Below are 13,900 nucleotides of genomic sequence, written 5' to 3'. Positions count from 1 at the left end.
TTATCAATTTATTTACCACCATCACAGATGCAGACACTGCCTACTGGACAACAAAGTGGACTAGAAAGATGTATTAGAACGGAGAACAGCAGAGGTCTCTCCCTTTGTGACAAGTACAAAACAGAATGTTTTCTGATTCTCCAACCACTGCCACCTGATGTCATCCAAAAACAAAAATAGCATGTATTCAATTTTACATGTTATGAATGAAAACGACTCCTTCAATTTTACATGTTGTGAACTCCTTCAAATGCAACTACATTTGTCACACCTCAAAAACCAGGGAGCCATTACCCAACAAAAGAGAAAAGAATAACCCAAGAAAAAATTTAAATTACTCACAATAGGCCAAGATTTGAACATTCTTAAACTGGCCCTTCCTATTTTACTTTGATTTTGTAAGCTTGTTTGAAGTCATCTCAATACTTTCTTCCTATTTCTGTATTTTCTAATATGAATTATAGAACATTTTTATTAAAAATTCAACAGAACCTCTCACTTCTATCAATATTAAGGGCAGTTCCCGAGTATCTTACTGCAAGTCTTTTCAAGTTCTTGACTGATATTTCAAGATGGCTTAATTTGAATAAACTCACAAAATTTACAAATTATAGACAGCACATCAATTCATAATTTCTGAAAGCTCTGGTTTTTTCTGTACACTTCCATTTATTATTGCTAACAGTAATACTTCCTAAAAACACATTTGATATCTCATGCAAATGTTTATGCCCCAAAATAGTCAACATAAAAACAGTAAACACACATTAAATTTGGACTTATTGGTCTCAGCAGGTTTCACATTTAATACGCAACAACATGATAATCACATCTTTTATGTAAATTAAAAACAAATTAGTATACATACTTTCCAAAACAGAAGTAAGATATTCCCAAACCAGCAACCATGGACCCCCAGTGACGTGTGGTATCGGAGACTTTAGTCGGGTGGGCATGAACACGAAATAAGTAAGCCAAAAATAGTGCCATAAGCTGACCCAATATAAAGTTGACCTGAAAATTATATAAAAGCAATTAGAAAAAAAAAAAAAACAATTTCAATGCTGCCACATGCAATCACAGTACTGTTCTGTACTTTTTTAAATTATCTGTTTATAAAGGAGAATGGCAGGCCTATTGGATGTAATACAAGTAAAATATAAAATTCAAAACAATGCCAAGAGAGATGTAAATAAAAGTATTATTCAATCAAACCATGATTATTATGCTAACACCCACCAGGGCTTGCAACTAGCAAGTCAAGAAAGCTATAATCCACCTCAGCAGAAATGTACTGCTGACCCTGGAATCTTTCACAAACAATCAAGTATAAAGTGAAAGTCATGCACTAATATACAGAAAAACTTATGCTGTACAGAAATAAAAGCCTGAAAAAAATCAAGTTACAATATTTCGCTCCATCAATTCATACAACTGTCCATATCATCACCTTCATGAAGTTGCTTAAAATTTTATTGATTTAGACACCAACTGATAGTTTTTTTTTTTTTTAAACTTACAAATGTACAACACTAATTATTTCAAATCAACCTACCAGTACAGTATTATCATACACATTGCTAAGCTAAGCTTATAATACATTACACTACTTTCAGAAGTAAGATCAGGCTCTAAAACCTCTGTTATGCAGACAATAACAAAAGTTTATCACAGTATAGCAAAAACAATGCATTTATGTTGAACATTCTGTTGCTCAGAACATACTTTACTAAATGTGCTCAAAATTCTGGTTGAAACTTTGCTTTTCTTACTTATTCACAAAATATTCAGAAAGGTATCACTATCAATACTACATTCAACTGGAACCTCCTGTAAAACCCTTTCTTCAAGACCACTTGGAGATCTTCAAGACAAAATTTCTTCAAGTTGTGTCTCATACCAGATGGGAACTCAAGTGTTAAACAATACAAATTTACATAGGCACCAATTTTATGTTATCTAATGTACTAGCTGAAACCTAATTACCAACATTTATACTATTGGTCATACCAACGGAAAAACAAGCTATGATAATGAAGATTTAAATATTATTTACTATCATTGATTATGAACTTTGTTACTTTTGGCTTCTGATTTCCAATTAACACTTACCAAAAATCATGGGTGGAAACATTACGTTCTAATTTTATGATGTAAAACACACACAAAAAAAAAAAGAAAAAACGCACTACTTGGTTTTAATTTTAGTACTTTATTTCAATTTCCTTAACTTTGTATCATGTTCTGTTGTTTTCTGGGGTAGCTCAGAATGCTCAATATCCCTTTGTTTCAACTGTCACAACTCTTTCGACTGAAATACCTATGGCCTCTGGGTCACCTCAGGGGCCACATAGTTGTCTAGCACCCAGTTGTGACAATACAATATTCCAATTAATTTTCTGCTTTTAATTTCTTGATGCTACTTGTATAGCACTTATTAGCAAAAAATTATGTAACTACTGTACTCTCTTAACTATAAGCACAGTATTCTGCCTTCCCTGCTAAATTTTTCCGTTCTCATATACATTCTGTTCTGTAGAATTTTGCTGTGCAACTTCAAAGTCTTTGTTTTTTTAATTAGTATGTCTTCTCATTATCAATAATTAACAGAATCTATCTGAAAAAAGTGTGCAACAATGATGGAACCTGTGGTTTTCCACTTGTATAAAATTGGCACTACTGTCACTGCTTACTCAGGCACTCTGGTTTCCTGATGATATTCTTGATACTGCTGTCACCATCAACTAAAGCAGGTGGCTTTCCTAAGAGGGATCTAGAGTTACCACTGTCAACAGCAGTAATAAAACATAGGTCCCAGAGCAGCTTTGCTGCTGTGCCTTTACTATCAGTCTTTAATCTGAAGGTCTCCTAAGTTTTCTTCCCTTTTGATGCATCACTTATGTGCTAGAGAACTTTCCTGTGACAGACAAATTGGAGGTACTTCCTTGAAGATGGAGGAGCCATAACATAAAGTGTCTGCACCCTACGTGTCTAGTAGGATTATGACTTGCATAACTGAAAGGAAACCATTGGGATTTCACCAATTTCACCAGCTTAAATGCCAGTGGGCATAGCAGAGACATGCAAGTAGATACCTCAGCCTGCAAGGAAAACAAGTGTGGAATGGGTATGGCAGGTAGTGAGCCATAGGGTTGACAAGGTAGGTGACAAGCAAGCATTGCTGAAAGCTGTCTGTTGTTCTGGTCTGCAGGTAGTGCAAACAAATGCTGAAAAGGCATGACAATCCATCAAAAGACATTGCTTCCACTGCTGACCAAGTGATCGATGACTCTGATGCCAACACGGGTCAGCAGAAGCAAACCTTAGTTGGTTCAACTACCATCCCTCACACTAAAATCAAAACCATCAACACAGCAGATCATGCACATAATTAAAGGGGGAAACATGTGTCTGCAATGGCCAATGCAAGCAGGAGCAGGGCATGACATGAGGGGACATGTGTCAGATTATCTGAAAATCTTCACCTATTTCCTGTCACTTAGGAAACAGTACCTACCTAAAGTATCATACATATACAGTGTATCACATCCTACTTACGAAATTACAGTATCACATAATACTGTAATCCCGATGAAAAGATTGCTAGCATTAACAGTGTTGTTATACAGCAAAAAAAATTTATAAAAGTGATAACATTGTATGATTAGGGATTACCACTACCACTAAAACTTAACAACACATTAGGAAACAACAATGGGTTGAAGAAGACATACCAGTACTTAAACTACAAGATAAAAAAAATATCACCTAGAATTCACCAAGTTTTGTTAAAATTAGATATGTTTAAAGCATAAGTGACAATCACAGGCAACAAATTATTACTACTATTATTCAGAAGACAAACCCCTATTAACAATGAACTAGCCTACAGGGGCCATTGACTCTCTTGTTATATTAGATACATAAAATGAATGATAAGCTTAGGACCCACATTACACTAAATGGGGTTTTAAGTAAAATGAGGTAACAGTTACAACTAACCAGAAGAGTAATTTGTATATCAGTTAGGAACACAACATTACATAAGTGAAAATCACTACAAACCTACCCAGTGCTTATGAGACTAAACATTAACGTTGAGCAGCAATAAACCAGAAGCAGAATTATCAATTTCCAACCAGACATAATTGATACCAATGTACACAAAATGAAAAACTCAAAATGGAGAAAACACCAAATTATGCAAAGTAGTAATACAGGTGGCTTACCTTCAAGTGGTGCCCAAAATATAAAACTGGAGGAGTAAATGCAAATGAAAACCTGCCTCCACTTACTCACTAATTAAATAATTTGTCATGTTTGCAGTAAGAATGATATTAAAAAAATACTGGGAACCACAAAGTACATAAAAAAAAAAAAAAACGGGTAAAATGAGAAATCTTGAAAATCTGCTAGACACCAGTTTAAAGAAAAAAATACATATAACAGATTTGTATTATATACTTACAAGTACCTAGTTACAGTACAGTACTGGCAAACTGGAAAACTGATGAGAAGTATAGTGCAGTATTTATATTTTGGAACTTTCTTTTGTGCCTTTTCCACTAACAAAATAAAGTAGCAAAAAAGCTGAAATATGGTGATAGTGAATATGAAAATAAAAAGTTCTAAAGAATTCATGACTAGCTCCGGAGAATTGTACACCTGTTACCCATCTTAGTAGGCTCAAGAAATATGAGATTTTTGGTGGATACACACCCAAGGGTCCAAGTGGCACTAGTATAACTAGAGTGCTTTTCTTTTCTGAACAAAAGAAAGAATTTGAGAATAACTGTGGACTGTGCTGGAGGCATTTCTATGATTGATGGGGTTGTTATGAATAAAGCATTACTAGAGAAAATATATTTTTCTCTCAATCTAAAGACAGTCCCAGCCATGCAACTACCTACTTCAACCTTAAACATGCTGCTGCACCTGCATGTAAAATTGTTTGGCATGCAATTTTTAGCCTTAGAATAGCTACATCAGAGTACTTTACTTAAAATTAAACTTGCATATTATAGAAAAAAAATATAGGAAAAATATCATAGAAAAAACTGCTTAACAATCAACTGAAATGCACTTTTGAAAATATGACGAATTGTTGCACAAAAACTGTTTACATGACTTCTGCACAGGCACCATTTTCATGATCAAGAGCCAATCAGCTTTCAATGATTCAGAGCAAGGATACCAGTCCTACTGTGCTCCAATTTCTTTTGGTACTATGTTAGGCTTTAGACATTGAATGTGCTGTGAATGAATAATAAAATAAAACATTGTGATGTGAACAAGTCTTCCAAGTGTAGTGCAAGAGTTTATGTGCAGTGGGGTTTCAGAGCCTGGGAAGATCAACAAAAGTCTCATTACACTCAAACAGGAAGACAGAGGGGAAATATTTTTATGACTTTCCCTAGAACTGAAAAGATTTTGGATAGTAACAGTATTTATTTCAAATATTTTCTTTTTGCACATTTGTGTATGCAGTAGTTTGGTATTCTAAAAATTAGATATACAATACCTCAGGCTATGAGATATCTTGCTAGAGGGTCATAGGGTGGGTGGGTAACATTCACTTGGACAAAACCCTATTTTCCCTAATATTTCATTTTTATTCTTGAAGCATTCCTAATCAGTTTCTTTTAACATATTCAGGTTGGGTTTGAATGCCTTAGGTGAATTAGAAGTTATTCAAAGTGAATTAGAAGTTCCTGAAATATACTTGGGGTTATGGCATTACAATCACTTTGAACAATACCATTTCCTCCACATAAATCAAGATGGATATACATTAATGCCCAATAAGATTGGTAATGACGAAAAATTCCATCAGAATAAGGATGGCTGACTTAACTTTCATGGTGACCCATCCAGCCTACACAAATGACACTATCTTCTTTACATGAAATTACTGTATACAGTATAAAACTTAAGGGAGAAAACTGTCTTTAGCTCTCAAAAAGGCACTAATTTCCACATAAGTGATGCCTTAAGTAACGTGTACACTATGAGGCACACCACAAGAGGGAGCTATCTTAAAAGGTAGATACAAAGCTAGTACTAACTTCCAAATGGGAATAAAATCTCATCCCATTTGTAATGCAGTGTACATTACTAAATCCACTGCCTGGATAAAATTTCAAACTTACTCAAGAGCTAAAGGAATACCTCTCAGTTAACTATTAGTTACATTTTATCATAATACAGTAGTGCAATAAAAATACAAAAGAAGAATAAATCCTTTTCAAAGAAGTACTTCTCATGAGTCCTACAGCTGAATCAATAAGGTTATACAGTACAATTTTATATACTAGAGATAAAGCAGAAATTTTACATGTACAGTATTTATGATATTTACGCACAAGAACTACTACTTTAGTATCAAAAGAATCATGATGAAAAGTAAATCATTATGTATCAAATACAGTACTGTACTACTACAAGAAGGTTCCACTAAAAGAACAACAGTATGTAACTTCACTTGGTTTAAATTATCAGGGCTTTCATGGACACAACAGCAGAAATAGAAAATCTTTTAAGATATATACCAACTCTAACTATGAAGGAGGGCAAAAGCTAACATAAGGAAGAAGGCAAGATAAAATAAATAAAAAAGGATAAGATTTAAAGGCATACATAACATACTATTAAGTCTAGAAATTTATGCGGAGTTCATAAAACAAATCATTCTCTCTAAAAGGCAATGCAGTCAAATCCCAAACTATGCAAGAGAACGTAATTAGCAAATCCTGTTAGTATCTTATATTAAAATTCTAAAGCTTGAAGAAAACATATATATGGTTGGTATTAAAAGGTTCCTATAGAACTACTCCACTTACCATGCAGAAGAGAACATTCTCCATATAAACTTACAAGTTTAGAAGGCATTAGAAGGCTCACAGAAGCAAACTAGGTCCTGCAAGGCCTAGAGAGGACAGAAGGCAGAAGGTCAGTATTGAGAGGAACCACAATCTTTGCAACCACACTACATGAACTCAAGACAAAATTGCACATGAAAGCTTTTAAGATCTGGAGTTTTATGCAAAATTCTAAATTTCTACAAAAAGCTGTCTCTAAAGTTTTCCACTACGTGCAAAAGAAAAACCTTAAAAATTGTTCCAAACCTTACCAAAAAGCTCTCAAGTGTATTTCTGTTCACATGAGCAATACAGTATTCTACATAAAGACTTGATCCAATTGGGCTATGTACAATTCCACAATGAACAATACATGTATTTTTGTAAATTATCACAGACCACAACAGCTCATAACAACACCACACAACTTCCACATAAGATTTCAAATGATAAACCCTGTTTTTGGAAGATTTATAAATCTTTTTAAATACAAAAAAACTTTCTTCCCGTATGAGATCAAACCTGTGAGATGGTAGTTTGATACACTACATATTCTTTACCATTAATCCCTCAACTTTCCTCTGTATCAAGTAATAGTATGAAAATAAATGAAACAGCTGAAAATGCAATGGAAGAGGTCAAATTCTATAGCCATTTATGAGTAAATTTCAAGATCTAATACGGTGTGGGTGTTGAATGAGAATGGGTGAAGCTTTTAGGGGTGAACTGTTTGCATAGTATTTGTGGAGTACCAAGGACTGAAAGGGTGAGAAATTTATGAGTAAATTTCACAGATCTAATAAGGTGTGGGTGTTGAATGAGAATGGGTGAAGCTTTTAGGGGTGAACTGTTTGCAGAGTATTTGTGGAGTATCAAGGACTGAAAGGGTAAGAAACAGGGTAAAAAGGTTACTGTGAAAAGTTGGATCAAAGTGGTTACAAATGGTTTGGTAATGGAGAAAAAACATGATCATAAGATTGTGAAAACTGTACTGTATCACGTAATCTTGAACCATCACAAGAATGGATATAGCTGGACAGATGCAATGGTAGAGGTATTGGAACTGAAGGACCTTACTGTGCAAACATTAAAAGGACAGTGTGTAAAGGGATACCCACTTTGGATCCAATTCAGCTCTGTCATATGTTCACCAAGCTAATTCTTCTTCATCCACACTGGTATTCCTAAGCTAAGGGGTCAGCTGCCTTGATGTATCTTTCCCAACTATTTCTATCAAAAACATCTTCCTCTTCTAACCATTCTCCATGTCCTCCTTTACTTTTCCCTTAGTCATGTCCTTGGGCCTCTTCACTCCTTCCTCCTCACACATGAAAACAGTAGTATTCTTAGGACCAATGAAATCAGCAGTCTCTTTAAAAATGATGGGAAAGATCCTGTTAGGGTCTAAGCCACTATAACTGTCAAGGTCCAGAAGCAAAGTTCTGACTTCTTTAAACCTGAAGGCCACTGAACACAACTTAGGCTCTGGAAAGCATGACTGACGCAAGTCATGCCTGTGGAAAGTGCAATTACCCAAACACGTGCACTCAAGTTTTCCTGTCCTATCAACCATAACCAATACTTCAAGAATACGCAACTGACTTCCTATGACATGTACTTTCATGTGTTGAGTTGGTCCTGAGTTTTATATCGAATTATTGCATGAATTAATTTTAATGTGTGTGTGTGTGTGTGAGAGAGAGAGAGAGAGAGAGAGAGAGAGAGAGAGAGAGAGAGAGAGAGAGAGAGAGAGAGAGAGAGAGAGAGAGAGAGAGAGAGAGAGAGCTTCAATAACTTCACATGAAGAAACCATTTGTTTCATATATACAGAAGGCAACCTTCTTGAATGGCAAATCATAAAAACCAATTGGGTCAAGTCTTTTGAAATATTAAAAAGCTAACATAATCACACAAAACACTTTATACTTAACCCAGGGTATTGGTGAGGGATGGGTTCCTGAGACCTCAGGAACGATTCAAATCCCATTTCAGCTTTTAATCTTTGGTCATATTACAGTAAACAAAAAAGTTATTTACAGTATACTAAACTTAGTTTATTGCATATAATATGATTTATGTATAAAATCAGATACAATATTCCTGTTTCTTATTGCTTTCAAGAAATACCCTAGGTCAAGTATGAATACAACATGAAAGTAAGTGTAGACATCCACCCATTGAATAGTAAACAACGTTCAACTATGATTTCAACATGCTAGTATCCCAAATTGCTGTAGTTTTTACATTCACCATACAAAAATGGTTTGTATGTAAAAATTCAAAATTCCAAATTACTTAGAGTAGAGTATTAATTATCCTCCTTAAATACAAAACTTGTTTTACTTGTGCTCTAATGACCAGTAGGCACGATTAACCCAGCAGTGTTAAGTACTTAGAACAAGCAAGACAATGGCTAAAACCAGGGGAGACCTTCCACACTAAGGAGAATCCCATTCCACACTACTACTTTGCCCTTTCCTATTACAGTAGGCTACTTAGACTAAGGGCATGCAACTTCCTATTACAATACCTACAAACTAAGCTAATGATTCATCTTGATCAGCCTCCAGTCACATTTCTCACTCAACTCTACCATGCCACCAGAAACAAATTCTGAAATAATCAAATTCCACATATGCAGATCTATTCCATTCATACTATGCAACTTGGAATGATGTAGACAGAATAAAGTCAACAGTAGATGAAGAAAGTTATGATTCTTCCCCTCTCCTGCGTATCCATCATTGGGAAAAGCCACCTAACTAAGTCACAATATCACCACAGCCATACAGTGAAGACTGCAGGAAAGAAATTAACTGGATGGACACACAGTAAGTTATATGTTCATGGAAAAATTTAAGCTGCTTGATATCTCATATGTGTCTGTATACTGTAAAAACATTTTACTTACCTGAAGACATCAACAGCACATCAAGCCATGTCAGTAATACACTTTGCGTGTCAAGACACATCAAGAAAAGATATCCAAGTTTGTCATGACACTCCAGAAAATATATCCAAGTTCCATTCACCTCAAAAACTATGGAAGATCACACAACTGACAATTCATTTGGAATTCATGGAGAGAATAAAGCACTGAACATCAGTATCCTAAACATGGTAAACTTTGCCCAGTGGTTGTAAAAAGCTAAGGGATTTTAATGATAAAATGTACCAGTGAGGAAAAATACTTACAAATCCTGGCATATGTGATGTCCAAGGATGACAGGGTCCTGTGCATTTAGTAAAGCAGGTTCGTGTCATCTTCCCTGCCAACAGAGGGAGAGATTTGGATAATCCTTAAGATTAAGAAGGAAACTGGATCTGTGTTTGAGAAAAGGGAGGGCATTAGTCCTCAAAGAAAAGTCTGTAAAAATCCCAGAGAATGCAGACTATCCAAGGTTCTGACATCTGTCGCTGCCACATTGCTAATGGTGCGACATGCATTCCCCCTACTCGTGACAGCAGGAAATGAGGATGAAGACACAATCTTTATATTCTGTCAATAAAAAGAGCCAAAAGAACTAGAATACATCTGATAGGGGGTCATACTGAAGTTCCAGCCTGATCCTCACTGTACATGAAGGTCACTGACGACCACTAAAACCACAAATTCCTTCCTTGCCTTGATCCCTTGCTTTCATCATGAATGAAGTAGTCAACAACAGAGTCTCCTTGTCCAAATCTGGACCTTCTACTTGCCATCTTTAGCCTGCTATCAAGTCCTCAAAATTGATCACCATCCAGTAACCTCATTAAGAAAAGAATTTCCACACACCACTCCAAACAGATTTAAAAGGGCACTGCATATGTATACCATGCATGAAAACCCACAAAATAGAATACAATACAGTACACTCCAGAATGTATGCAACATGACAAAACACTTCATAATTAAAAAACTTGCACAAATACCTAACATACATTCCATGAATATTCCTCACTCAACAGAGATTAATCAGAAATGGTTACTACACTAACTTGAAAATTAGGGACAAAAGTAGGGAAGATGAAATGCACTAACAAGTTTTTTGCCAAGAACCATATGTCAAGTTGCCTGGAGTAGTTGGTATGACAGAACTCCCTCCAGACAGAAACAATCTCATCCAGTGCTATATGCTTCGTTGCTTGCTCTAAGTGTGCAATCTGTACTCATCAAACTATGCCTACTCAGTACAGCATTATGACACAAGTAAAATAAGTGATTGTTTGTTGCAGAGACATTGCAAATACATTCACTACAACAATTGAATTATATTGTCACGACAACTTCCATATTCTCAAACATGCCTTACATCTAGTTCAACACTTACACGATTCAATTTTGGAATTTCATTAAGGAATATCAGACAGAGAAAAAAATAAACAATGCACAGCTTCACTGACATAGCACAAAAACCATTCACAACATTGTGTCACAGCTATCAATACTGTAAAAACACTTCACTACTTCCATTTACACAAAAAGTGAAGAAATTGTATTATCAATACAAATCTGCAAACACAACTATATACAGATATACAGAATGTGTAGCAAATACAGTACACTGATAAACGAGTGCTCTACAGTGAAAGCAGCAGTTACCTTACTTAGAACACCACTCAACATGAATACAGTATTTCTACATCCTTTCCTCTTTACATAATTAAAAGTGTAATGAGCAGTCTGAACTTTCTTCTGTTCCATGCAGCTCCTGCTGATTCCTAATTACTGTACTATACTCCAAGTCTCCATCTATGACTCATCTTTTTATTTTCTATTCAATGAGATCTCAGAGTTCTTCCCTGCTTCTGGGCAACAAACACACGCAAATTCCTCACTTGCAATTATCTGTCCCCCAATGCACTCCTGCCATAGACCTCAGCACGGTTGCAGTGTTGCCTTTTCAATAGCTCTTAACGCAAAACCCAAAATACTGTACGTGCCTTTTACATATCTCTTAGCACAGAACCCAAAATACTTACCTTTTCAATATCTCTTAATACAAAACTCAAAATCTTTGCTTTTTCAATATATCTTAATACAAAACCCAAAATATTTGCCTTTTCAATATCTCTTAACACAAAAACCAAAATACTAAATCAGAGAATTCCATCAGTGATATGAACTTCCAACTAATAAATATAGTATTTGATTCTGGTTAGGCTAAGCTTTGGCATTATTTTACTTTAACAGCAGACTCTGTTGCTTTTAGTAAAAATTTGTGTAAACCTGAAGACTAATACCGTGGCCTGATTCCCTCCAGTCACCGTACAGAATATTTACCACCCTTTATGTTTATGTTTTTATGTTCATACCCAAGGGACAGGTACTAAATACAGCGCCTGTTTTGCATATAAACTGGCGGTCACTGAACTACAAGGGTGCAGTAGTAATCTTCAGTCTTACCAAAATTTAAAACCTGGACTTGGAATTTACAGTATCAACTGAAGAGATAAATTCTGACATCAATCCCTGGTGTTGGACTCTGATTCAGATGGCATGGCCTCGAACTTGGTCTTGGGTGAAGAGAGCTCAAACTTAGCCTTAACCTCAGAAACTATGGCTTTCACAAGGCCACTGGTGAACATAAACAACCTATATCTGAAAGGCTGCAATGACCTAGCCTATTGGCTACGAGCAGCTTTGTGTATTTGAATTAATTCTTCAAAGGCTAAATCACTACAGCTTGGATAACTTATTATTGTTATTATTCAGAAGATGATCCCTATTCATATGGAACAAGCCCACCGGGGCCACTGAATTGAAATTCAAGCTTCCAAAGAATAGCCTATGGTGTTCATTTGAACAAAGTAACTCAAGATAATAGGAAATACTGGAAGAAAATATCAGTTATTAAAAAATACATTAACAACTAAATTAATAAATAACTATAAAATTACGTAAATTATTCAATTACAAGGAGAATTCCTTAACGGCAGTAATGCTTTGCATCTACTTAATCTTCTGAGGTTCCAGACAAGATGCAAGCATGACAGGCAAGGGTATTGAGAAAACACATCCCACCAAAACTGAAGATGATCCCTATTCATATGGAACAAGCCCACAGGGGCCACTGAATTGAAATTCAAGCTTCAAAAGAATAGCCTATGGTGTTCATTTGAACAAAGTAACTCAAGATAATAGGAAATACTGGAAGAAAATATCACTTATTAAAAAATACATTAACAACTAAATTAATAAATAACTACAAATGTATGTAAATTATTCAATTACAAGAATTCCTTAAAGGTACTAATGCTTTGCATCTATTTGATCTTCTGAGGTTCCAGACAAGATGCAAGCATGACAGGCAAGGGTACTGAGAAAACACATCCCACCAAAACTGAAGAGGAAATTACCCCAAGAAATAAAACGGTGAAAACTTGATGATAAATTTAAGAAATCATGCCCGTGAGTCACAAGACGACGGGACTCGGACAGTAAACCAAGAAGATTATATTAGTGCGTAAGAAAGAACGCAGGGGGGAGGGGCCATTCAGATCTGGGGACAAAGGCCTCTATTCTGCCTTGTAGGCCAATGTCAAGGCATTTCACCCTAGGTTAGGCTTCATCTGGTTAAGGCAAGCGGTATTCTTCAGCCGGTACATTAAGCCTAAATTGCTTGCCAATTGCTTCCCTGTAGGTTATTCACGTCAGCTTGGTCTACGTGAACGCAACTACGCTTCTTGTAAATTGTATGGTTCGACTACTTCGCAATGACACAATTCCACATAATTATAAAAAGCAACCTTCCGTTGGATGGTAAAACGTTTCGAATCTGTCAAATGCCGTCTGTGGGTGAGGGTGTTCGAAGGATGTCGTCGGCCTTACTGGCCCCCCCTTTTCAATAGTAGTTGTTCTTCGGCTACAAAAACCTGTGACAAAGAAACCCTGTAGATGACAAAAATGTGGCTCACCTGGTCAATGGGCATTCCTAAAGTATCAGCAATACACTGAAACTGTCGTGAACCCAAGTAAAATTCCTCCCAGTGGGAGCTAGGAGACTCCATAGCGAAGAGTTAGTGGAGACGACTTCACCACAACCACTTACTACCACGAC

General features: G+C 35.8%; 2 protein-coding genes across 6 annotated transcripts in view; one reads left to right on the top strand and one right to left on the bottom strand.

The window, feature by feature from the left end:
- The window catches only part of LOC136846082 (BTB/POZ domain-containing protein KCTD9-like), a 29,128-nt gene extending 28,259 nt beyond the window's left edge, over positions 1-869 (top strand). The window contains exon 10 of the mRNA XM_067116791.1: positions 28-869. The gene's annotated coding sequence lies outside the window, so the exon portion shown is untranslated. The remainder of the gene's footprint in view (positions 1-27) is intronic.
- The window catches only part of oys (oysgedart), a 41,893-nt gene that overhangs the window by 11,920 nt on the left and 16,073 nt on the right, over positions 1-13,900 (bottom strand). Inside the window, exons 1-3 of one of the 5 annotated variants that reach the window (XM_067116783.1) lie at positions 13,758-13,900; positions 6,840-6,925; positions 869-1,014 (exon numbers count right to left, since the gene is read on the bottom strand). The exon at positions 13,758-13,900 is cut by the window's right edge and continues 72 nt beyond it. In XM_067116783.1, the coding sequence (XP_066972884.1) occupies positions 869-1,014; positions 6,840-6,863 (170 nt within the window). In that variant the 5' untranslated portion in view covers positions 6,864-6,925; positions 13,758-13,900. Of the gene's footprint in view, positions 1-868; positions 1,015-6,839; positions 6,926-10,052; positions 10,453-13,757 lie in introns of those variants that run through there. The other 4 variants (XM_067116784.1, XM_067116785.1, XM_067116787.1 and 1 more) reach the window with 4 other exon arrangements.

This window comes from Macrobrachium rosenbergii, chromosome 14 (assembly GCF_040412425.1).
Source record: "Macrobrachium rosenbergii isolate ZJJX-2024 chromosome 14, ASM4041242v1, whole genome shotgun sequence".
NCBI classification, from domain to species: domain Eukaryota; kingdom Metazoa; phylum Arthropoda; class Malacostraca; order Decapoda; family Palaemonidae; genus Macrobrachium; species Macrobrachium rosenbergii.
Note: the sequence above shows the minus strand (reverse complement) of the source record. Positions and strands in the feature narration are given on the sequence as shown.